At 34.2% G+C, this 26,092-nt stretch overlaps 5 protein-coding genes across 6 annotated transcripts; 3 read left to right on the top strand and 2 right to left on the bottom strand.

The window, feature by feature from the left end:
- Window positions 1-584: 584 nt before the first annotated feature.
- On the top strand, window positions 585-5,298 carry LOC122591132 (GDSL esterase/lipase At4g01130-like). Its single transcript, XM_043763346.1, has 5 exons — window positions 585-876; window positions 3,927-4,136; window positions 4,256-4,413; window positions 4,519-4,789; window positions 4,895-5,298. Exons 1-5 carry the CDS (start codon window positions 642-644, stop codon window positions 5,140-5,142), a joined length of 1,122 nt encoding a protein of 373 aa, XP_043619281.1. The 5' UTR covers window positions 585-641; the 3' UTR covers window positions 5,143-5,298.
- A 243-nt stretch (window positions 5,299-5,541) lies between these two features.
- Window positions 5,542-6,348, bottom strand: LOC122592169. The gene has a single exon (XM_043764372.1). The coding sequence runs from the start codon at window positions 6,346-6,348 to the stop codon at window positions 5,542-5,544; it is 807 nt and encodes a 268-aa protein (XP_043620307.1).
- An 899-nt stretch (window positions 6,349-7,247) lies between these two features.
- LOC122590771 (protein CURVATURE THYLAKOID 1A, chloroplastic-like) lies at window positions 7,248-10,163 on the top strand. Its single transcript, XM_043762944.1, has 5 exons — window positions 7,248-7,489; window positions 8,644-8,735; window positions 8,847-8,954; window positions 9,706-9,777; window positions 9,958-10,163. Exons 1-5 carry the CDS (start codon window positions 7,342-7,344, stop codon window positions 10,021-10,023), a joined length of 486 nt encoding a protein of 161 aa, XP_043618879.1. The 5' UTR covers window positions 7,248-7,341; the 3' UTR covers window positions 10,024-10,163.
- A 3,001-nt stretch (window positions 10,164-13,164) lies between these two features.
- LOC122590770 lies at window positions 13,165-17,148 on the top strand. Of its 2 annotated transcripts, none has more exons than XM_043762943.1 (2): window positions 13,165-14,028; window positions 16,941-17,148. In XM_043762943.1, exon 1 carries the CDS (start codon window positions 13,263-13,265, stop codon window positions 14,022-14,024), a length of 762 nt encoding a protein of 253 aa, XP_043618878.1. In that variant the 5' UTR covers window positions 13,165-13,262; the 3' UTR covers window positions 14,025-14,028; window positions 16,941-17,148. The 2 variants fall into 2 exon arrangements, with proteins under 2 accessions (XP_043618878.1, XP_043618877.1); XM_043762942.1 differs by having other exon boundaries at window positions 13,166-14,039.
- Window positions 17,149-22,564: 5,416 nt separating this feature from the next.
- LOC122590773 (eukaryotic translation initiation factor 1A-like) lies at window positions 22,565-23,864 on the bottom strand. The gene is made up of 2 exons (XM_043762945.1): window positions 23,325-23,864; window positions 22,565-22,753 (listed from the first exon to the last, which is right to left on the bottom strand). Exon 1 carries the CDS (start codon window positions 23,782-23,784, stop codon window positions 23,353-23,355), a length of 432 nt encoding a protein of 143 aa, XP_043618880.1. The 5' UTR covers window positions 23,785-23,864; the 3' UTR covers window positions 22,565-22,753; window positions 23,325-23,352.
- Window positions 23,865-26,092: the final 2,228 nt, after the last annotated feature.

A 26,092-nucleotide genomic window follows, 5' to 3' on the forward strand; every position in this document is an offset into this window, starting at 1 on the left:
TGATGGGTGCAACATCAACAAATTCGCTCATGATCAAGTTACAACCTAAGATCTATGACCATATTATGTTATATGTTCGTATTTCGTTCATTCCATCGGTATGCTCGCAGGTATCTGTAATTGTGATCCGTTTGTCAGAACCAATGGGTCTTTCTGTGGAAACCTCCACGAATGTATAATAAAAAATGAATTATAGAAGTTTAAAATCTTAAGTTAGAATACAATTAAAATATATTAGATATGCTACTATGTCGTACTAAATTTTCATTATTGGTGTATGTATATATGGACACGATATTAATATAATTAAGCTGAATGAACTCATGTATTTATCCATTTTGGCTTTGGATTATTTAATTTAAGTATATTATATTTTATTACGTTTTTTTGTATTTGTTAAAAAACTATTCTTTTGTATCTTTATATTAAGGTTTTCGCTTGAAGCATAATCATTTAATTACACACAAGATATTTTTCGTTTCATCTATATATTGCTGATCACTTTATTCAGACACATTCCTTTCATACATATGCCCATTCAACCTTTTTTCTTGTTACATTTACCTCTTTGGCTCTTTCAATATTTTTTTGACTTAACCAGTAATTTATAGAGATATATCGTTAAGAGCATAGAATCGATAATGTTCCCACGGAATTTGATGGTTCCCAATTTGCTGGTAATGGTAGCAATATTGTTGGCGCGGTTGTGCGATGCAGGATGTGATTATGAAGCTATTTTCAATTTCGGTGACTCAAATTCTGACACTGGTGGTTTTTGGTGGGCATTTCCGGAAACCCCATCGCCTAATGGTATGACGTATTTTAAACATCCAGTGGGTCGTGCTTCTGATGGTCGCCTCATGATCGACTTCATAGGTACGTACTTATGTACATCATGCTTTTTGTTAGTTAATACACATGATATATGCATGTATATATATTACTATATTATAAAGCAAATAACATTGTTTAATATTTTAAGTTTCAACATTTCATTAAAACCAAATTACATCAATAACGTATATCACTCACCATCGTTGTCACCATCACCAATCTCTGCCGCCACCACCATTGCCACCGTCGCTCGCCACCACCACCACCGCTGCCATTACATTACCACACCGTCACCCCCGCCACCGCTGCAACAACAGGCGGGTACCGTTCTAGTATAAAAAAAGTTATTATATATTTATAATATTTTGCTTAGTATTCCAAATTAAGTACAACGTTGTGACTTGTGACGTTGTATACAGAATGTCACTCTATCTCATGTGGATAACGTTTCTTATCTTTAGTCTTTAGAGGGAGTTGCAAACACACTGCCTACGGAATATGGTGGTGGAACAAAATATTTTTTCTAGTTATAATATGCCTACACGATATATGTTTCTTGTTAAGCATACCTTTAAACATATTAGGTACGTTAACCATCTTCCTTTTTACCCTGCTTTCGTATTTGACAATGTTTATGTTTGTTTTCGAATGTGATTTAATGGTTAAAAAATAACGTTACATATTATTTATTTATTTATTTATAAAAGAAATAAAGAAAAGAAAAACTTGAGTTTGAATTGATGATGGTAATCTAATGCACACAATAATTTATATCCATGTCTATGAAAAACGCAAACTATATTATCGGGGTATAATAGATCAAAAAATTCATTTTTTGGTAAACATCAAATTGCCAATTTAAATTTTCTTAAACTTTTAGATTTGAATTTATAAAGTTTTTTTTTATCTATATATATTTAATAAATCATTCTATTTTAAAATGTCCGGTCAAATCTAGTATATATTAATAAAGATATCATGTTGTATCAAAACTTAATATTGCTATGTTATGTAAATTTAAGTAGAGGGGACCCGCACAAAGCGTCAGAGGTGACGGCAGCGGCGTCGACAGGCGGTGGCGATCGCGAGGCCGAGTCGTGTTGGTTATTGATGTAAAGGTAATTGACGTAAAAGGGGATGTGTAGTTATTTTCAAAGTTTATGGAAATTTTATATATTCATTAAGGGTATTTGTGAAACTTTACTTTAAGGAGGTTGGTGTAGTATCAATAAGGAAAAAGTATTTTAGGTAAAATAATTTATTGTTTTAAAAAGAGAAGGAATAATTTGTTTTATAAAAATATACCCGATTAGTTTAAGAGTAACATACATAATTTATACTCGTATTTTTAAGAGTAAATTATTGAAATAATAACTGTGATTTGGTCGAAATTATTGGTTTCATATCTACGATATTAAAATTATGCCAATAATTTTAATACTGCAGATTTGCTTAACAAGAAACATTAGGGGTAAGGGTATATTCACCAAGTTTTATTTGCTTCTTTTGACTCTTTGGCTTCCTATAGCATGTGCATTGGAAAGTGAATTTGACTCTTTTTGGCAAATTAGATTGGCTATAGTTGGCCAATTGTGCCAACATTTGGCAACAAATTTATAAAACAAAGGTTTTTTTTTTTGTTTGTTTGTTTGTGATTTGTCTTTTTTATGGCAAGATTTGGCAAAAAGAAAAATAACACTACACCACAGGTTTTGACCAGAATTGTCAAGTTTTGTCTTCAAGTTGGCAATGACACGTGTCAAGCTCTTATTAGATATAAACTTGCCAAAAATATGTCAATTTGCCAATGTTTGACCCTACCTACTTGCTCCTTAGAGCATCTACAATGAAGCTTTATGTAAAGCTTTTTATAAAACTTTTTACTATTCAAAAAAGCTTTTACATGACTTTTTTTCCTTTGGAGTTAAAGACTTTTTAGCTTTTACCAATAGCTTGGCAATGCTCAAGTCTTTGAAAAAATATAACACTCTCTTCCTTTTTTGTTTTGCAATTATATAATACTTAAAAGATTTTTTTTTTTTATAACTTTTACCATTGAAGCATCAACATGATCAAAAACTTTTTTATGAAAAACTTAACCATTGGATGTGCTCTTACAAGGGGATGGGGCCAGGGCCGGCAAGTGAATTTCAATGTACGTGTGCAAGATCGAATTTCAAAAATGGGGACCCATATACAAAAAAAGATATATATTATATATATATATTTTACGATAATTACTATAAGTGTACAAAAAAAATAGTATTAATTGCTTATAAGATTCCTTAAACACAAAATGTTCATATCATAAAGGTAGTTAGAAGTTACCATTGATTTCATTCTTGGTTGAATAATGCCTTTTTTCGAGCCATCTTTGAAACAAAACTATTAATCAAACTTTAATAATTAATACTATTTAATAAGTCATTCTCAATTCTTATCATTGCCAATTCATTCAACCATTCTTGTGATATTGTCGACCGCAAGAATGACTTTAATAGCTTAAGTTTCGAAAAACTTCTTTCCACAGTTGTCATGGTCACTGGAATAGTTTACAACACTCTATATGCAATACATGCATTAGGAAAACAATCCACCTTTTTATATAGAATAATAATTTTATAATAAACATTTATATTATATTAATATAAAATTAATAATTATTAAAAAAAAGGGGTCCGACTTAAAAATTGGGGGTCGCTTTAAAGTTGGGGCTTTGCGCGCTAGCCTATATTACACATGTTAAGATCCTCCGCTGGATGGGACACTTGGTGTGACCAAGATATCATCTAGGGTGAAACCCATAAGCTGAGTAATTATTGTTGTAGTTTCCTATGCAATTTGACTACCCTTGTTTATTTTCTTATAATTACTCAACTTAATTTTACATGTAGGTTTAAAAGGTTAAATTATTGAAATGATGACACAACTAATTACAAGAATATATAGATGAAATTATTCTAAAGAATTCATCATGATCACATTATTAGTTTTAAGTTATTTGACTATTGAGTATTGACTTTAAAAAGCACCTTTGTTAATTATTATTCATATTAATTAATTATTGCAAAATTATATTCGATCGGGTGTAGCGGAAAGAATCGGAGTTCCATATGTGAGCCCATACTTGAAGTCCATTGGATCGGATTACAGGCACGGTGCAAATTTTGCAACGTATGCATCAACTGCGCTTATACCAGAAACCTGCTTTTTTGTTTCCGGTCTCAGCCCATTTGCATTGCCCATTCAACTCAACCAAATGAAACATTTCAAGGCACAAGTCGACAAACTTCACTCCAAAGGTATACATATCAAAATAATATATTTGTTCTCCAAACAAATCATACATTTTTATTCATACAAGAAAGTTAAGAAAGGATATTAATTATTGTGGTATTTGTGCATTGTTATTTGTTTACAGGGTCATCTAATCTTCCTCCACCACATATATTTGGAAAGTCGCTTTATACAATTTACATCGGTCAGAATGATTTCACATCCAACTTAGTTAAAAATGGCATCAATGGAGTCAAAAAAACACTTCCTAAAATCATTTCACAAATTACCAGCACCATTAAGGCAAGTATCTATACATTTGAAAAGCCATTATTATCAAAGAGTACGTTTTTACCAAAAAAGAATAAGGAATTAATTATAGCGATTTTGTAATATGTTTTTATGTAGGAGTTGCACGGGTTAGGGGGTCGTACATTTTTGGTCCAAAATTTGGCACCCATAGGATGTTACCCTGCATTTTTGGTACTACTCCCTCATAGTGAGAATGATATTGATGAATTCGGGTGTTTAATCTCATACAACAAGGTTGTGGTCGAATACAATAACATGCTCCACGAGGCACTTATCCAAACAAGGAAACAACTTTTAGATGCCAAAGTCATTTATGCCGATTCTCACAAAGCATTGCTAGAGCTTTGCCAACATCCGACTTCTCATGGTACTATTATTTCTTTCTAGCTACAATCATATATTACGTCGATACATATATACCTTACAAATTCTTAATTAATTAACATAAGTTTTACTATGCAAATTGCTCTAGGATTGAAGTATGGCACATTAGCATGTTGTGGGAATGGAGGCGGTTCCTACAACTTCAATCCGAAAGTGTTTTGTGGGAAAAACAAGGCTGTAAACGGCCAAAATCTTACTGCATCAGCTTGTAGTGATCCAGGAAAATATGTGAGTTGGGATGGTATCCATGTCACAGAGGCTGCCAGCAAGATTGTTGTCGATAAAATCCTCGGTAGTGGCTTTACAACTCCACCTTTCGAAATCCGTTGCTCATAACTTGACCCTAGGTAATATATCCCTTTCTTGCTGAATAAAAAAAAGTTTACCAATAAGGTAATGACGTAGATAAGTAAATTGATATTTGGCATATCTTGTACACTTTGGTACATGAGACTATGAGAGTACTTATCCATTGAACCATGCATTTGTGTTCAAAGTTTCCATGAACAATCACTCAAATAATCAAAGTTTAAGTGAAAGGCAGAGTCTTTTGATTAAGATATAAGCTGTCAGTCATAAGAAATCTTGTAAAGAAACCAGGATGCTGACGATTTTGCTGTTTGGTACATAAGTCTAAGAAAAATCTCTACACTTTGACATCAAATACATGTACAATGTGAAAGATTTACAACACAAATATTAGTATAACTATAACAAGTACGAATTTACATAAGTTTAAGGAAAATAATCGTTCTCAAGAACAGGTTGAGTTCTTATGCCACAAGCACAAGGCATTCTACTATTCCCAACATATTTAGTATCCAATACCTCACTCTTCTCAGATTGTTTCTCCATATTTTGAATTTTTCTTTTTTCTAGACATCTAATTATCTTTAACAAAACTAATCCACACAACAAGAACCCTATAGTCCCAACACCAAATCCGATAACCCACAATTTCCAGACCTGATGCGATGGTGGGACCCGCACAACAATCGCAAAGTATCCTTGGCCCCAAACTTCACATGTGTGCGACAAAGACATATTGGTTATTGTAGTCCTTCCATTCGAATAAAACTTGACACATTTCCCCCTAGGGAACCACACTGAAGGGAATCGAACCATTATTGGGTCGCGAATGAGAGGTAAATCTAGTTTGGTAGTTTTAGAAGTGAAATCACCATTTTTACCTCTCGAATGACTTACACCATATGCACTAAAACCAAGTATCGGGGTGACAAAAGTGTAATTTGGAATCTCGTAGTAATACGATGACCAATTGCCTAGATTTGAAAAGACTATGTCGAGCCAGGTGACATTTGGTTTTGGGATTATCCGTGGAGGAACTTGAAAATAGCCCAAATTAGCTCCTTTAGCCCAAACACTCGAACTTTGGAGGTGTACCACCGAAACTTCCATTCCTGTAACGTTCGAGGGTAGAGCTACGCTATACATTTTCCCAATTTTGGGATCTTTTGGTATTGATTTCTTTGCGTAATCTCTGAAAAAATCATCCAATGAACTATCGTGATGCTCTTCCATGATGGCTTGAAATAAACTTAACGAACATAAACCACAAAACGTAACGAAAATGACGATGAAGCTTGTTTTAGACCCCATCAACATTTACGCATAACATCGATTTTTCCAAGTCCCTCATGCATCCAATATTATACATTTGACATAAATCATCATCAAATTCAACCAGGAAATTAAGGGAACAATAACAAAATCTTGGCAATATTGAGGCCTTTTAGATTGTTAGTTTCAGAAACAAATAATAACAAGATTTGGATGAGTGTTTTGATGTTCTTCTAAATTAGCTAGCTAGTACTTTCAAATATGTTTTTTGGTTGTCACGATTAATTATGGGGCAAAATAGAAATGAAAATAATTGGTAGAGTTTGAGAGGCAGGGTGAAGTTTAGTTCGACCGAGTCATTTGCTCTTTTGCCACCTTAAAGTACTTGTAACCATTAATTAATCTTAACCATTGCATGCTACTATTTAGAATAACTATAACTATGATGATATTCTATTTTTAGCAAACAAATGTAGCATTTCAAACACTTTCTTTCACTTTTGACATCTATTATCCTACGATTTATCGTATTTTTAACAACGTCATGACGTCTTTTTATAAATATTTTTGACGATTTAAATTAAACCTAGAAACACAATTTTATTGCTTTACATGAAGTTATTCCAAAAGGCATATACATCCCTAAAAAAAAAAAAACCACCAACTAAAAGTATATAAATAAAATAAAATTAACAAGGACGAGCGGGCCAACAAACGGGCAAGTAGTGTTTGTGTTTTATGAACCTTTCAAACGTGGATTGTGAAGATAGACAAACAACCAATCATTACCCTTCATTCCTCCACGTGTCACAACAAAATCTTCACTTTATTCTTTCATTTAACAAAATTAAAAGAAATAAAAACTTAATCATAGAAAAACCAAAAGGAACTCAGAGAGAAGAAGAATAAGATAGAAAGAGCAGAAGTTTGTGCGGACAACAATTGACTGACTATATGGCAACGACGGTGTATGCGGCGGCCGCAACCGGCGTCTTGTTACCACGTGTTCCCACCATAACCACCACCACCATCCGTTGCTCCGCCTTACCTAACCTCCCTGCACGTTCTGGGTTTTCTGATTCTATCAAACAGCGGGCTTCAGGTACTACTATAACATTATCTAATTTTATTCTTTCAGCCCAACGGTTTGTTAAATGTGCAGATTTTGTCTGTTTGGGATTGTATATGGATAAGCTGCTTGTAAATTTTGTATTTAGCAACAATCTTAGATTTTTTATAAAGTTTAAATAGTAAGCTGCTCTCCATGTTATTCTTTTTTTTGTCGTGTTACTTTTTCTATAAAAACATTTAACCGAACCTTTTAAATCCTTTTGTAACCCGGATAACGTCAAAGGTAGTAAAGGTGTCGACATAATTTAGTGATGCAATTTGTGTTCTCTAGTGTCTTGTTTTGTATCGCTAAACAATTTGAACTTGAGGACTTAGCTTTCATCGGTTTACAAGCTAAATTATACTGTAGTATGTTTATGCTGAGAAAATTCTTTATTGCCTTTGCCAGTATACGCGTTAGTGCGTTACATTATGAAAATATAGGGATAAATGTTGAAACTTTGATGGTTTAAGGAGACTTGGAAAAATAGGAGCAAATGAAAAGTAGATTGTTATTCTTGGTTTGTATACCACCACAAAAGTTTAAGTCCAAACTTTTCTTTGGTTTTTTAATTGGGAAACTACATTCAATAGCAATAGTGTACTTGCATAAAAATTTCACCCGGGTCATCTCAATTTGAATGATGTTTTTTGTTCCAATTATGGTGTGTGGTCATTAATTTTTGTTTCATTTTGACCATAAAAAGCAAGTGTTTTCTCTGTAACAAACACAAAAAAATAAAATATGTTCTACTGGAGGAAAATAACGCAAAAAATGCTGCATTGCTTGTAAATGCAAGTACAATGACCAAGGTAGGCAAGGTTGAATTTGTGTAGGTAAGTTACTTGTATAATTACTTCATGTTTTTAGGTAATTGAGTAAATTTCAGTATTGCAGCCTTGCAGGTAGACTGGAATATGTCCACGAAAATTGAAATTTGCAACCATTCTTACTGTAGTGTTTGATATAAACTTCATTGGTTGAGTTTGCTCTTTGTTACAAATAATTGATAGTGTTTGTCTCGGTCCATAAGATTTTGCTATCATGTTTACTCAATACATTTGGTTAACAATCATATCACTGATAGAGTTTATTTGGATCCACAAGTAGTTTACATTTCCTTTTTATGTTCCTCTGCCTACCAGGATCAAAGAGGTCATCTCAGTTCCAGGTCAAGGCATCAGAAGATGCTTCTTCCGTAGATGCTAACGAGTTGTTCACCGACCTAAAGGAAAAGGTGAATCTTACACTAAAACATCAGAACAGTCCCTGCCCTTTTTTTGTTTCTTACTATCTTTTTATATCCTTTTTTTCATATTTTGTATTCTTCTATATTTGTTGTTTGTAGTGGGATGCACTTGAAAACAAGTCCACAGTCATTATCTATGGAGGAGGAGGAGTCGTTGCAATTTGGCTATCCTCAATTCTTATTGGTGCCATCAACTCAGTGCCATTGGTAAGTAGTCATATAAGTGCTTGTGAACTTGTCCCAAGTACATTCTCGTAATTTAGTTAGTATGTTTGATCTAGTCAGAGGTGGCAAAATGGGTGAGTGCGGCAATGGGTCCTAATGAGCACTCTTTGTACGTGTTGAAACAGGAGGGCCGGTTGACCCAAAACACTTTTGGTCAAACTTTTCGTAAACTATATTCTTATAGTTAATTACAATGTCTAATATGAGTATAAGATTATGTCATTTCAGAGTTTCCAATAACAGTCTATTTCTAAATGAATTTAGGGTGAGTAGGCTTTATTCATTAGGGAGAGTTTTTCGAGAGACATTTGACCTTTATATATGTACACTATATTAGTATTCACTCATTAACCCCTTTACGATGAACAATAACTTAAATCAACCGGTTCATGAGTAGTATATGGGGTTGAAATTCTACCTTTATATCTAAGGGTGGCTCAAGAACCAGAACAATGAGGAGGGTATTTTACAAAACTTTAGTAACCCAACTTATATGATCAAATATTCAAATGGTGAATCATTGACCTGCAAATTGATCTTTAAGTTGAATCATGAAGGTTACTTTCTAGAAAACTTTGTATCTTTGCTGTCTTGTATGTTCTGCGGTCAGAGCAGAACTATTAAGAAACCAAACAAACCAAACAAAAGCAACAGAAACTAGGTTGGATTTTGATTTTTAGCGCTATTTGTAACGTTTTCTGATTTTTAATTCATGATTCCATAAAAATCTCAGCTTCCAAAGATCATGGAGTTGGTAGGACTTGGATATTCTGGATGGTTTGTCTACCGATATCTGCTCTTCAAGGTATGAACTTCCACTCCTGGACTATTAACAAACTATTGCTGGGACTGGGCTTGTCATTGTTGAATTGAGATTTGACCCGCATTTTGACCTGCACCATTAGTCCCCAACTTTATGTGCATATGTTTTAGAAACCATAGCTGGATAATGATTGATAATGTCATGTTTATTTTTCTATTTCAGTCCAGTAGAAAAGAGCTGGCTACCGATATCGAGTCTATAAAGAAGAAGATCGCAGGGACCGAATAGATGGTTGTGATTTTGCTTTACAATCCTACATTTACTTTGTTTGTCGAATGTGAATCATCAATGTTTTTTCTATATATAAAGATATTTTGTGTACAAGAGGCATATATGGTCTTGTAATGTAGTATAGATGTTATGTGGAATTTCTGTGTAGTCCAAATCTTGTTTTACTCTCATAAAACTTGCCAAGCTTGAGTAAATAATGTCAATCTGATAGACAAAACTGAAGGACTGGGACTAGACACGAATCAGCTATATATGGTGCCGTTTTCAGTGTTTGATAGTTCTAAAACCTGGTTATCTGTTATATATTTTTTGAACTGGTCATTTCTCTTTTTTTCTTCAGTTTCACAAAGTGTAAACTAAGGATGTTAGTAGATATCAGAAAAGATGGCTAAAACTAGTTGTTCGTTTGGAATTGTAGTTTGTAGGACACGGTGGGTTGAGGGTTTTGTAAGCATGGAAGAATCTGTTTTATATTTTAAAACCTGCAATGACACCGTTATAAATTTAAACATAACAAGACCACAACATATATGTAACTTTGCATATGATCCAAAGGTTTGGCACCATAGTGTAATGGATGGTGTCTGGTTTTACTTTTAAGTTACCATTTGATGTAATACTAGTTTCCGTGACGGTCATAGTCTACTGACGAGGAAAGATGACGTAATACTTGATGTTGCGACTTCTTTTCATTCTTCACATCCATGCCTGCTTCCACTCGTAACAACATCGCATTTATGTTATCAAATACTATTATATATATTTTTACTTCTTACAACATCATCGCCACCACCGTGAACCTGTCAAAACTATTTTTTGAGTAGAGCATGGGGTATGGGGGCATTAATGCCGACCCCGGACATGACATGGCATCCGGCACCGACAACCTCCCCACCCCTCCCTCATCCGGCACCGATCACCTCTTCGGGGTTCTTTGTTTCTTTGCTGGACATCGGCATCCTGCCTTCTCTTATTTTTTAGTGGATATGTAGGGCCTTGCGTAGCATAAATTCTACTTTTAATTTAATGTATATTTTTTTATTAGCATATATTAGTTTTATTATTCTTGTAACTTTTATTATTAAGTGAAAATTAGTTTGAAAAAATTAAAATGTAATTTTTTAATTATAAAGGTCAATAAAAAATATATATATAAAAATATGATGTTCTGCGTTCTGCGTGGTTCTGCATCCATAACGGCCAAAAAATGATAAAAGCTGACGTGGAGCTGAGATGACGTTCTGCATCGCTTAACCATACCTGATGCTCGTACAATGTTAATACTACTTATCAAATGTACTCGTATTTGACAAGTTAAAATAGATAACAGTAATTCCATAATTGTAACATCCCAAGGTTTTAAGGTAAAAGAAATTAACCCCTTTTTATAGTTTTAACATTAAATTAATTTCCTAGTATTTTATTTTTGGATATGAGGTTAATTTAGTTAGAACTTTAGCGGATAGCGGGTATTTTAATACCAAAAAAATCATTTGGGACGTGGCATCTCCAAAGAGTGTCAGCCCTCTTTTTCTTTTGAGTCACCTCCCACTTCACTCATTCTTCTTCTTCTTCTTCACTTTATGCATTCTTCTTGCTTTCACTAAATCAAAGTTTAATCTTCCAAGCCCAAGGTAGAAATCAAAATAATAATCATCATTAACAACTCTTATCAACCAAGATTAAAAAGTTAGGGTTTGTGGATTTGTGGTGGAGGTGGCCGAAAATTTAAGAGGAAAAAGGGGAAGAAATTGTGTATTGAAAACCCTAAGTAATTGTCTTCTTTGTTGAGGTAAGGAATTTCCCCAATTTAGCTTTATCTTTTCTTTTGAAATTAGGGTTCATGAAGGAACCCAAATTTGGGGTTTTGCTAGAAATTGGATTGTGGTTAATTTTTCCCCAATTCCTTAGTTAACCTAGTTGTCATTGAGTTATATAATGTGTTTGATTATGAAATTGATAAGTTCTTGTGATAATTTGGGTTTATGAGAAAAGATGAGTTTTTCTAGTTATTGAAATAATGATGAAAATGGTAGAATGAGCTACCTAGTGTTATTGTATGAATGAAAGTAACTCAATGACAAATGGGCTGGGTTTTGGGTTTGGAAAAGGCTAGTAATTGTGCATGACTAGATTAAGCTAGTCAAATTGTGAGTGAAAGCTTATGCATTTTATGATATGATCATAGGTTGAGCTTGTTGAGCATTATTGTTTAGCTTTGTTGTCTTTGTTGCGGAGGAGGTGAGTATACTTGCATACATTTGTGTATACGTTGGGTCAATTACCATGAGATGTGAATGTTCCAAGCATGGTAATTGATTTGACGTTTAGCCCATGTGGGACATTGTTTATGAGGCCTAAGAACCTCCGGGGCCTAAGAACCCCGATAGTTGATCGAATGAGGCCTAAGAACCTCCGGTGGCCTAAGAATTTGGACGAAAATTGTGTCAATTTGGGTAAATGACCCGTTTGGTGGTGTTCATGGGTTTTGAAACTAACTATTGTTGTGTGATAGTCAAAATGTGTTTATAATGTTGTTAGAAACTTTCAGAAGGTAGCTTTGAAGTTCATTGAGTCATGGTAAGGATTGCAAGATGGTTCAAGTGTCAAAAATGGATTAGGGTTTCAGAATGTAGCTTTCAGAATGGCGCAGTGGGATTCCTCGTCCTTATTTTCAGTTCCTCCCACTGCGGCGCAGTGGGAGAGTGTCAAACCCACTGCGGCGCAGTGGGACTTCTTCTCTTTTGTTCCGAGGATTTCCACTGCGGCGCAGTGGGTTATATATATATATAAAAAAAACTTACATTTTCGGTTTATCGATTCGGGTCCTTTCAATAATTCATATCCATAAATAAAATTTATTAAAATTAAAAGGAAAATGATTTATCCTCCTAAAACTTTAGCCTAATAATCCTTCTAATACCACAACATTTTGACATGTGTAATCCACTCATTATCTTTCATACATCAACCCCCTTGATTTTTCCATGTGGCTTTATCATATGATTAAGACTTTAGAAGGATAATTAGGTTGATCTATTAGGAGGATTTATCGTTACTCAAATTAAAAATAAGAGTAGTTGACGTCGTTGTGGCCGAATTGTTACATTAAAACCCCTAAACTTTGTATAGTGTCATATTGAAGCCCTCATTGTCATTTTAGCATTTCTAAAAGCCTCTGTTCCATCATAAACCCTAGTTTCATTTTTCCTCAGATTCCTGCCACAAAACAAAGAATGCTGCGAATCACAAACATCAAAAAGCTCACAAAATCATCAATCCAAACACAAACCTTAACGCACCAATTCCAACAAACATGTTTTGTCAGCGGGACAGCAAAAGGCAAAGGCAAGGTTAAAGAAGGCCAAGCATTAAAAAGATCCAAAATCACCATCAAAAAGGGTGGGCCTCAACAACCAACCTCAGACCCAGAAACCAAAGGTCAACGCAAAAGTCAACTCGAAGTTATGGTTGATGGGTGTTTACAAGCCAAAGCCCCTGTTAGATTCTTGAAACCCAGAGAACGTGCCCGTGAAGCCCAACGAGAGAAAATGGGGTTGCTTTCTGAGAACAGGAAGTTAGAAATTGCTAATTTTAGAAAGAGTGCGAAGACGGGTAAGGATGAGGCTGCAAATGGGTCGGGTCGGATTGGACCAGATGGGTTGGATTTGATCACATTGGGGGTTGTGGATGGCGAAAAGATTCCGAAATATGAGCTGACTGTTGAGGATGGGATGAAGTTGGCTAAGGAGTATAGTAGGATTTTGATGAGGAAACATAGGGCTAGACAGGCTGCGGAAACTGGGTTGTTGAAATGTAAGAAGGAAGCCATTGAGGCCTTGCCGGACAAGTTGAAGGAGAAAGCGTTGGTTCCTGATTTGGAGCCTTTTCCTGCTAATCGGTTTATGGCGACGTTGACACCGCCTATTGAAGGGTATGTTCAGAAGGTTAAAGAGGCTGCGAAAAGGCAGGAGACGGTTAAGGGGAAACTCAGATGATGAGGTGGGAATAAGGTTAGGATCTTTGTTTTGTTTTGTTGATCATTGCTGTTGTTATTTATTTTATTTTTTTTGTGTTGATTCGTTTGTGTTTCGTATGTTTTGTTGATGGAAGTCCTTGTTTGTGATGTTGATGATTAGGTGGATGAAATAACTTTGTAATTAGGATAGTCTCTTGTTAAGACACTCCGATACATGATTTGGCGTTGTGTTAATGTCCGGAAAATTTTTACATTTTTGCACTAAATTAGAAACCAATTTTCACTAATGATGGTAGATGATTGATGAGGGTTAAGTAGGTGCAATAGGTGATCCTAGGTAATGAATTCAGTAAAGGGTACCCTGTTCTTTTGCAGAATATTTATTAAGAGAGTCACTTCTCCATAACGTGTCCGACCAGTTAAATAAAGTGCTTGTATACCGCAACAGTACTTTAGAGGCGTTAGGAGAGGATAAGAAACATTAGGTGAATTTCGGCAAAAGGTTTTATAAAGGACCTACTAAAGCCCCACTAATTTTTTGAAGGAAACATGAGACGTACAAGGTTTCCTGCCTGCCTCACTTAAGGTGTTACTGAGGTTTGCCTTTTAGCTGCCTTCACGTAAGGTTACAGCCTAGAGCTGGTTGAGGCTTTTTGGACATCACCTCAAAGCTCCTAGCACCCTAGGCACACTTTTTAATTATGCATTTGTTATACTACTTTGAAAGGGTTTATTTTGTTCTAGGCCTATGTGTAGTTTCCCTTGTAATGTATTAGTTGTAACATAAGTACTTCGGTGAATTAGTATGAATTAAATGTTTATGTCGTTTGCCTATTGGCCCTATTATATGTATTTGTGTGTATTCTGCTCCCGAGCACCTGATACATGCCCCTGTTCTAATGCTTCATAGGGCCCGGACCACCAAATGCAATACACTTTCACTTATGCACTTGTTTAGAGCATTTCTTGACACTATCTGTGATATAAGAACAAACGGGACATGCATTCTTTGATGTTCAACTTCAGTTGAAAGAAATAGTGTGATTCTAAAATTATTATTATCTTTTTATCTGGGGAACTGCAATGTGTCCAGACTCTTGTTTTCTTTGTTCATTTGGTCAAGTTGTGAGAAATTATCTACAAAAAGTTCATACAGTGGTTACGCACTTACACCAGTTTATTGATAAGCACATTTCTTGCAAAAACCATCCTTCCAAATCATGTAAAAGGCACAAAAGCAAGTTGAGATGAACTTTTTACTTGTTCGCACTCAGCTTATTGAAATTGTAGGTGGTTCATAGATTAAGCTATTTGTATCTTATGTTCAATTGTCAAATGCTGAAAGCTAAGGAGTCTGGTTGTGTTTTAGCTAAAATATACTACTCACTTGCCCAACAAAAGATTCGGCACTTTCTAGATTAGCTTATCAAGTTATCCATGACAATGCATCTTTTTCTTTTGTTTCTCGAAGATTTAATCCGGATTCACATAGTAGTTTTCATCACAACATATTGACTGAGATTGATTGTAGCCAGTAACCTTTCTCAGTTTGCCTTATAAAGGGTGTCTTAACCAGTGATAATTAGTCAAAAGAATTTTCAAGTTAAGTGTTTCATTATGTAGTCTTGATTTAGTAGGGTTTTTTTTTTTCGACTTCACCAATCACTAACAAAAACAACTTATATTATCTGGATGCTTATGAGTTTGGTTAATCAAATATGACAAACACAACACCATGGTTTGCATATAACTTGGTTGAGTTTAATATTATATTTATCATGGATACCCTGGCCAGAGGCTTCTGAAATTCTTTGCTATGTAAATCCGACAAATTTATATGCTCATGCAAACTGAGTTCCAAACTACATGATTTTGACAGCAGGTATAAAACATAGTGTTGCTATGACTTCAAGTAATATGACTGTTGTATTATGTTTGAGGTTTACCACTTAGTTATCCACAAGTTGATGAGACTGGAGTCAGCAAAATGTGTTAAGCCTAACCCTAACCCTCCATGTATTTTCATTGTGTACGTTTCAGTCATATTCTTGGGTCTTTCTAACCATCTGAAATTGGACTTTTAATTAACAAATCTATTTTTCATTTCAACTAGGGTTATATCTGCAGGAAATTGGTAGTAAATTGGAATTTTGAAGTGTCAATCAATAGTTTGCCTCCTGGTTGTATGATAACTTAATTCAGTTGGACACAGAATGCAAGTAATATGCATAGTGCGACCTTAAGCATAAAGCTCTTTACTTTCGCTTAACTATGTATGCATGTCAGGCCTTAACCATCACCAAATGGTCTAGTGTCCGAGAGGTCTGTTTCCTTACAAGAGGTCTTAGGTTCGAGTCCTACCCTAGGCGTATTCGATTATTTGGGGTGGCATATTCATACCTTTCAAGTTTTTATTTTTTTTAATGTATGCACGTGCAAAATTATGAAATTTTACGGATTCTGCTAGCTGGATTCTTGTAATGCATGGGTGGTTCTAGCAAATCTATGGAGCTATTCATAAGTCTCCATGATGAATTATCTATGGCTGCACTAATTTGGTACGATTGATAATGCACATTTAGAGATTGTTATGTTGCCATGAGCTTGTTTCCGCTCCCAAAAGAGTCCAAACAATCAAGTGCCGTTACCAACCCTTTTCCCTCATCCATACCTGGTTTTTTTGGTGACAAGTGACAGCGATCTTTATGCAGGTACACAAGTTTTTCAGATGTTTCTTGATACAAGTTGTGTGTGGAATGTTGATCACAATCCCCATGGTCCATGTATCATTTCATAGGCAACATGGTTATAGCTTTTAATTAGTTATCAATTTAACTGCAAATGATCCACAGCCCTCATATACAATTTGAAGTATATTCTTATATATAATCTATCAAGTTTTCATTATTTTAATCCATATGCTTAATTGATGCAGATTGATCATATCTACTATGGTAGTTGATTTCCGTTGGCTGGATCATTGAATAGATTAGACCTGTGAATGCTTGTCAAATTGAGGCATATATGATGAACTTAAATGTCTCTGTCAGCTATTGATTCAGCTCTATTTGGTTATATCTTGTTTTGAGTAGGATTCTTACTGAATTAATCAATTAATAAAAGACCTTGTTCAGCTTTCCGCATGAAAACTTGGCTGACTGCCAATTGGTTTATACTTTATATAATTGCATCTGTCATGATCATATGTTGTAAGATACGTTCTAAATTTTGGAGTGCAAGTTCTCTCTTACAACCTTGAACACTTTCCTCTCGCAACTTTCTAGTTCTTTGAGCATTTTGGTAAGGTGAATGATATTTTGAAGATTTCGTTGCAAGTTGACTGTCAAAACTTAGTTAACAAAAAACATACCATACTTCCAAAAAACATTTCATACTTCTTATGGTAGTGTTTTGTTTAGAGGTTATAATGTTTCATTTATTTTCTGTCAGAAAAAAATTGTTTGTAAAATTTATTCAAGGTAACAATGTTTCATTTGGTAACTTTAGTCGAGAAGTAAATTGCATTTTGAATTTGTAGGTGTCTTTGTTTTCAAAATTCTAAAGCAAGTTGATTTCATTTACCATCTCCAGATAAAGAATAATGATACAAACAAATAATAATACAGCTACCTACATTTAAGGAGTGTTTGGTAATGCGATTACAAAACAAAATCTGCGTTTTCAAAATAGATCATGCGTGCGTTTTGAAAAAGCATGTGGGTACATGATTCTCCAAAATTGTGTTTTCATAGCCGATAATCACTTTTTCATACAAACACTTTTTTAGATTATTTGCGTTTGTAAAACGCAATAATCAGATAATCATTATATAACGCAATCCCAAACACCCTCTTAATGTTTTTAACAGATACTTACATTATTTATTGTTTTTAAACCGATACTCAATTACTCACATTTAATTGTACTACAAAGTAAAAAAATTTGAATGTAATATGACAATGAAATGAATAAACATACATGCCAACTATTCATATTAAATTAAAAAGGAAAACTCACGTTCACACGAGAGAGTTAATTACCCGTGAATATCGAGATGTCTGATATACGTTGTCTTAATTGGGATCTTCATAAAATAGATCCCAATATAAACCCCATGATGAGAAACCCGTATCACCCATAGATCTAGAGAGAAAAATCCACCCAATAGTGGAAATTAAATACGAGTAGCCACCTCCAAATTAAAGAAGTCTCACGAAACAAACAATAACAAAACAGAAAAATAAGGAAGATAACAACTATGCTGCTCATTACCAACGTACACAACTCAACCATGCATAGAAGGATTCTCATTCCAATTGTACCACGTGGAGGTATTTTTCTAATCTCGATTCCGTATCCGCAAAAAAGACATCGACATAATAGAGTTGAAAACTGCAATGCTACTTTCACGAATGTTGTTTAGAGACAAATAACTTGTTTCCCTAGATCAGCAAATGTTCTTTGAGGCAGAAGCAGCAGCGCCATACACTTATAAAATTGTTGATTATAATTAAGTTAGCAACCATAAATAAAATAACATTGTAATGCAAGAAAAAAAAAACCATTATAAGTGGAGGTTTTTCACTACGGGGTGGTATAGGTGGGTATTCAAGCTATAAGGGATACCGGGGACAGGGTCTCTTCCTTCTAACCCTTTTTTTGTAAAGAAAGAAAAAAAAACAAACATAAAGCTTCTTATAAAAACTATATCATTTACTCACGAGTAATCGTAACAATCACATAAAATCAAATTGAAATAATTGTTGCATTAAAAACCAAACCTAACCCGACTCTGTTAAATTTTCACTTTAACAACTCAAGATTAGCATGATACCGAAGGAAGGAAAGTATCTTTTGCATTAGCATTGGTTTCCCCGATTCTTTAATATGAAACACAATTACAGCTATTGTTTCTCTTTTATCAGAGTATTTCATGACTATCAACAAAACAAAGATCAGTTGCTCAATCATCAGCCAGAACGATATGACCCGGTGGCAATTTCTACCTCACAAGCAATTTGGCTTCAACTCGATCGGGTCATATGAAAAGGATGGAAATGTTGGTAAAAAATTTAATTAGAACTTATTTGCAAGCACCTGGCAGATATCTTTACTTGCTAAAGGAAGAACATCCTACGAAGCTGCACTATGCCTAGGGCCACTGTAAATTCATATGCGATAAATATATATATATATATATATATATATAGCTCTACTCACTATGCCTAGGCACACATAAAAGTAAAAATCAAAAACTATATATATAAATGAAGTAACATGATAAACCACAAGATTTCTAACGTATTAGCTAGCTTTCATAAAAACCAACCTGTCAAAATGCCTTTTCGCATTTTCTATTGATGTAGTCGTATCCCCTACATGGGGTACCCTTGGTCCTACACACCATCCGGCTGTAGTTATAGTCATCGGGATGAGACCAAATATCTGCATGAAGATTTATCTATTCAAACCATACAGTATCAAGACAGAATTGAGATAAAACCACGTAAAGGACTCTAGTATCAGAGGTTGCAAAACAGAAATACAGACCCATGATCGATACTTTTAATATCGGTTAAGTTGTTTTGAATTGAACCAGAAAGGGCCTTTTTTTTCTCCATTTACCAATATATTGTTACAGTAATAATCTAAAGCTTCTAATAGCTAGCAATTAAAGCAACTTCTATACCATTCGATCCATTTTATATGTATCAGGGTTGACTAAGTTACATTGAGATGATACATAAGCTAGGTAAACCTTGATTAGTCGTTCGCTTGCAATCAGGTGGAAAAAGCAGTGGAGGGTCCAGTTTAAGCACTTGTTGAAGACCTATAACGTAAACAACACAGTGCAACTCGTTTCTATACAAATGAATGAATAAATATATGGAACAATTGTGATCGGCAAGATTCACAAAATCAACCAAATCAAAAGGTTGATCCGTCCAGTTTCCAACTAAATCAACCAAATCAAAAGTTTCCCTTTGAAGGGCAATAAAAATATTCAAACGTTGAGTGTTGAATCCTAACCTTGCATAGTTTCTTTAAGGTGCTTCCAAATGCGAGACATCTCAACACATGCTTTACCATTTGCCAAACCTACTGCTCATCCAAAATGATGAAGAGGAAATGAGAAAAATCGTCAAAGGAAGGGTGCCCAGTTAAAGATCCCTTTATGAAAGAGAAAAGCATCAAGCATGCATGAGAGAAATTTGTTTTAGCTTGGAGACAATGTGTCCAATGTGGCATTTTCTATAAAAGATCACACCCCAAATTGGCACCAAGGCCATTTGTTTTTCCTAGTTGGCTTTCGGATCACAAATTTAAATTCATCGAAGGGAGGAAAAAAACCTCTGGTATATTTGATTATTTTGTACGCCTTCCTACATTTGTGGTCTCTCACACCTGCACACAAACGAAGATGCTAATATAAAATATAACTGAGACCGGATCCTAATGAGCTAGCAAACAACATCCATGTATTACTCAAATGCCAGTAGCATGTGTATATGTGTGCAGACTTGCGTAATTACATGTAAACAAATATACGAAAAAAATTAATATTCATACAGTCCCCTTATCGAGCTCTTTAAACTCTAGCCAGATTTGCTTCTCCTTCACATTAAGGGGCGGCAAATCGTTCATTTAGGATCCAAAAAAGTCGGTATATATAATCCTGAAAGTAAAAAAGTTACCAAGTTAACATCCATGTATTACTCAAATGTGTTAAAAAAGTTTTTCAATTTCTTTTGTGGTTTGCCTAGCTTGTAATGTATTGGTTATAGAATAAGTTGTTGAGTGGATTCTGCATGCCCCGAGCACCTGATACATACATGCCCTTAATTATTATATATTCTAATGTTTCGATCATAGGTCTCAGATGAAAACACCAAATGCAATACACATTAACACATTATGCATAGCTCTTCTTGACACTATTTGTGATATAACTAACAACAAACAGGACATGGATGTTCCACTTCAGTTAAATATGTTTTCTTTGATCCAGGGAACTACAGTGTGTACGTCCAGAGCCTTGTTTCTCTTTTCCATTTGGTCAAGTTGTGAGAATTATTTAATGATCTATATAAAGTTCATTGAATAGATTAGATCTGCAAATGCATGTCAAATTGCATGCGGCAACTATATGATCAACTTAAATGTCTCCTCCAGCTTCATCCATTTATTAGCATCAACTGATCCAGCTCTACTATTTGGTACTATGTTGCAGTTGTGACTGTAACGATGTTGCAGTTGTGTGGTAGCTTAATTCAGTTTGTTCTTGTATTGTTTAGTGTCTGAGTTTCAGTCAATGGCTACTATAAAAATTTCCAAATTGGCTGGGGTGACTAGGTACATCTGCAGGTTTAGTGTTGCTCAAATTTTGGTCATTTCACGATTTGCTGAGGGCGTGGCAAATCTTTATCTGATTCCTAGGTGAGGGTCTGCCATTCTGCGATCTTTTAGTTTTCACCATTGGTTACTGGTTGAGCCACAGGAATGGAATGAGATAAGAATCTCTGGAGATCTTTCCTCTCCACTTACTCGTAAACAGGCTTTCCCTCTGTAGAAGATGAAATGGAATAATACTGTAATAATTTTGAAGACGGGTCTAATGAATAGATTAAGTCTGATGTTTAGCAGTTGCTGCAGTTTTGGTCAATTTATCGTTTGCCTAAGGGATCACAACTATCCCCTTTAAACGTTTGGGCATGGCAATCTGATTTCTAGGTGCAGGTCTGCTTCTTGCATATTATAGCTAGTGTTTAGCAGTTGACGCATAAAAAAAAAATTATTGTAAAAAAAATGGATAACGATAACACAAACAAAAGCTTAAAAAGGGGTACAGTAAAGCAATAATCCAAACCCATAAGATTCATCACATCTTCTTTGAGCATAAATATCATCTACCAACCACTAGTAACTGATAAAAATACAGTAACCTAGTTGACCCATTCGCTACCCAGCAATCACAAGTTAACAATACACCCCAATACCCCATACAGTATTGGATCATTATATTAGAGGGTGAACTGACCGTACCCCAAAAAATTGCATCACACACTTGACTCTAGACTAGAAAATTTCCTCAAAGCAATACAGGCCTAGTCAAAACTCAAAGAGAGCAACATAAACTGCAGACCATGCCCGATATGATCTCAAACTGACAGACTGGAAATAAAATCAACCTATGACATATCCTACCTACACTGACCCTAGATGATACAATTTTTATTTTTTAAAGCAATCCATGTTCCGCAGTTTTGACCCGATCATATACACCAGGCCATACCTAGAGTGTTATGCTCTGGATCCTTTAGGATAAACTTAAAGGCCAACTGACCATCTTATGTAACATATCAGATACAAACGTTTAAGCCCCCAATGGACGAAACATCACCACTCCTACTTTTCAAAGCACAACTTTGCAATCCCCTGTTTCGCAAGGCTACCCCACACTCCTGATAATCAAATTTACTTTAGACATAACCCAAGACATCAACACAAGATAGGCTGTATTCTGTGTATGTATAAAAGTAGATAGATAAAACCAACTCATTTCAAGAAAAGAACATTCGAACTCGTACTCATATGAATCTAATTAACAATCAGATGAATAAGATCCTTGACATAGTCGTTAAAAAACTAAACACTAACATACAAATCAAATTCGAGGAAGTCAAAGCCACATCCGAGCCTCCAAAACTCTCTTCGAACTCAACTTTTCATTCCATTACAATTTCAAAACTGCAAAAGCCAGAAAAAGTCACAAATTAATCAACAACTGTCATAAATTTCATAATACTCCTCTATGTTCCAAAGAAATCATATAAAACAAATTTATAACTTTCTAAATCAAACTTGCTAAAAAATATATCAAACATGACACAGAAACGAATCATTGTAACCATCGGATACTTTAAAACCTCTTTCTCACTTTTCTAAACTGTTCTATGTATCTTGTAACTTCATATTTTTTACTTCAGAGATAACCATAAAAGTTGCAACGTTATCAATACAACTTACAGAAAGTCAAATACATGATGAGGCGATTGGCTTACCCCCCGTTTTTGTAGCTTATTTAGTTATTTTCAGTCTCATAAGCGAATCTAAACTTAATACATTCTTAAAAACCACATAAACAGACTTATCAAAAAACAATGCCAAAATCAAATAAATTTGAATTTGATACATAAAAGCAAAAATTTCAATTCAACATCGAATACAGCATAAAATTCACTTATTAGACAACAGCAATCATTTTCCAAATCACTAATTTAAACAACAATAAGAATAAACAAAAGGAAAAAAAAAATACCATAAAATAGATAGATAGATAGACTGAATTAGATCTTATCAATATCTTCATCTTCAAACTCAATATAATCATCAACGGCGTTATCGTCTTCCTCATCAACAACAACACCTTCATTCAACCTAATATTCTCCGGCAACTCACCATACGCTTTCAACAATCTCGCTTCATCAGGCATATATTTAAGTATAACATCCGCTTTATCGTCTTGATAATCGCGTAATCCTACTAATATTATATCTCCCGCAGCTATCCATACCTTTTTATGCATCTTACCTCGTATATGACTCAGCCGTTTCGTTCCGTCGATACACATAGCCTCGCACCGCCCGTTGCCGAGCATACGGAGGACCTGTGCGTATTCCTGCCCGTCTTCCTTGAATACGAGCTCGCGTTTCTCGTCGTCTGCTTCGTTTTTACCTCTCTTTCGGTTTTTTCCTCCTTTTCCTTTGTTCTTCGGCATGATTTTCTTTTTATCGAATTTGAAACCCTAGTAGCTAATAACTTCTTTTTGCGTTTGGGGTTTTTTATTAACCTTTTCTTTTTTTGTGTTATGAGTTACGAATAACGAAATCCTTTTTTATTTATAAGCGGGGAATTAGGGAATTTTGGTAAGTTAGACACACGTGGAGTGCAAGTAACGCATATACGTGAAGCTAATTTTGGTAAGCTAGGGAATTTTGCTAAAACCGAAACCATAACCAATCCATTCGGTTTTTAGAAAACTCAATCCATTGGATTCAGTTTTTGTTCGGATCGGTTTGTCGGGTTTTTTGTTTAGTTTGGATCGGTTTCGGTTTTTGTTCAGTTTTTATTATAATTTATTTTTTTTTACTTTTTTGTTTATTATGTTATAAATTTAATTTTCAGTTGTTAACAAAAAAAATTATGATATAGAAATTAAAATATAAAGATGTTTTTTATCAACTAATTATATTTTTTAAGTGTTAAAATTAATATAACTTTTATAAAACGAATTGATTTTCTTGTACGTTTTCATCTAAAACATACAATTTATATAAATTTGTATACTAAAAAGACAAAAAGTTTAACTATATTAACATATTTACAAATTATAAGTAATAAATATAAATGTAATATGACATAAATATTAAATAATTAATATATAATTGATTCGGTTCGGTTCGGTTTTTGATCGATTTTTTGGCATATGAAACCGAAACCCGAACCGATCCGTTCGGTTTTTAGAAAACCAAACCAATAGATTTCGTTCGGTTTTCGGTTTTTTCGATTCGGTTTTGTCGGGTTTTTTCGGTTTTTGTTTTTACGGTTCGGTTTTTGCTCCCCCTACGTGAAGCGGTGAAATACTAAAACAAAGATATACGTATTAACTTTTCTTAAAGTTTTTTGGGAACGACATTTTTCTTTAATCCTTTACTAGATTTTAGACCCCACCCAACACACACTATCTTCTATGGGTGAGTATGGATCGGTTTGGTTCGGTTTTTGGCTAAAACCGAAACCATAACCGATCCATTCGGTTTTTAGAAAACCCAATCCATTGGATTCGGTTTTTGTTCTGTTCGGTTTGTCGGTTTTTTGGTTCAGTTTGGATCGGTTTCAGTTTTTGTTCGGTTTTTATTATAATTTTTTTTTTTAACTTTTTTGTTTAATATGTGATAAATTTAATTTTCAGTTGTTAACAAAAAAAATTATGATATAGAAATTAAAATATAAAGATGTTTTTTATCAACTAATTATATTTTTTAGGTGTTAAAATTAATATAACTTTTATAAAACGAATTGATTTTCTTGTACGTTTTCATCTAAAACATACAATTTATATAGATTTGTATACTAAACAGACAAAAAGTTTAAATATATTAACATATTTATAAATTATAAGTAATAAATATAAATGTAATATGATATAAATATTAAATAATTAATATATAATTGATTCGGTTCGGTTCGATTTTTGATCGGTTTTTTGGCATATGAAACCGAAACCCGAACTGATCCGTTCGGTTTTTAGAAAACAAAAACCAAACCAATGGATTTCGTTCGGTTTTCGTTTTTTCGGTTCGGTTTTTGGTTTTCCGGTTCGGTTTTTGCTCAACCCTACTATCTTTAACCATTCTTTCTTGAACACTATCTTCAACCATTCTTTCGTGGACCGAAAATAGATAATTGTAGCTTTATATTTACCTTTTGAAATAAACCAAACTATTACTCCCTTTATATTCAATTATATACATTATATATATTCACAGTGGCGGAGCCACACTAGACCCAGGAAGGGCCAAGGCCCACCCTGCAAAGCCTACTACAAGTAAGATGTATATGTATTTGTTTGTGAAATTTGACTCATTTAATCACTTGGCCCGTCCGAAATATGAAGCTTAAAAATTCTAATAAGAAAATCCATTTATAATTCTTGGTTTTAAGATCATTAAAGGTAAAATCCAGTTACAACGTCCATAAAACTGGTATGTTATTAACTAACTTTCAGTCCTATAGTGTTAAACAATGATAATTTCTTAAATTTTTTTAAGACAAACACAAAAGACAATTCTAGTTTATAATCTAGTGTTATAAGTTTAATAAAATCTTTAAAAGAATAGTTATTTTACTCATGTTTTTCTACTACTTTTTACTAACAAAATAAATTGAAATGTCTTTTCATGTTTATTCTATACCTTTTTTGTTATGTATCAATAGTTTCGTTGTAGTTTTAGGGCCACTTTTCTTATGTAGCGTTTTGAAGTATTTTGGTAAGGAAAAAATTTTTGGCCCTCCCCGAGTCAAAA

The sequence above is a fragment of the Erigeron canadensis genome, chromosome 3, assembly GCF_010389155.1.
Source record: "Erigeron canadensis isolate Cc75 chromosome 3, C_canadensis_v1, whole genome shotgun sequence".
Classification (NCBI taxonomy): Eukaryota; Viridiplantae; Streptophyta; class Magnoliopsida; order Asterales; family Asteraceae; genus Erigeron; species Erigeron canadensis.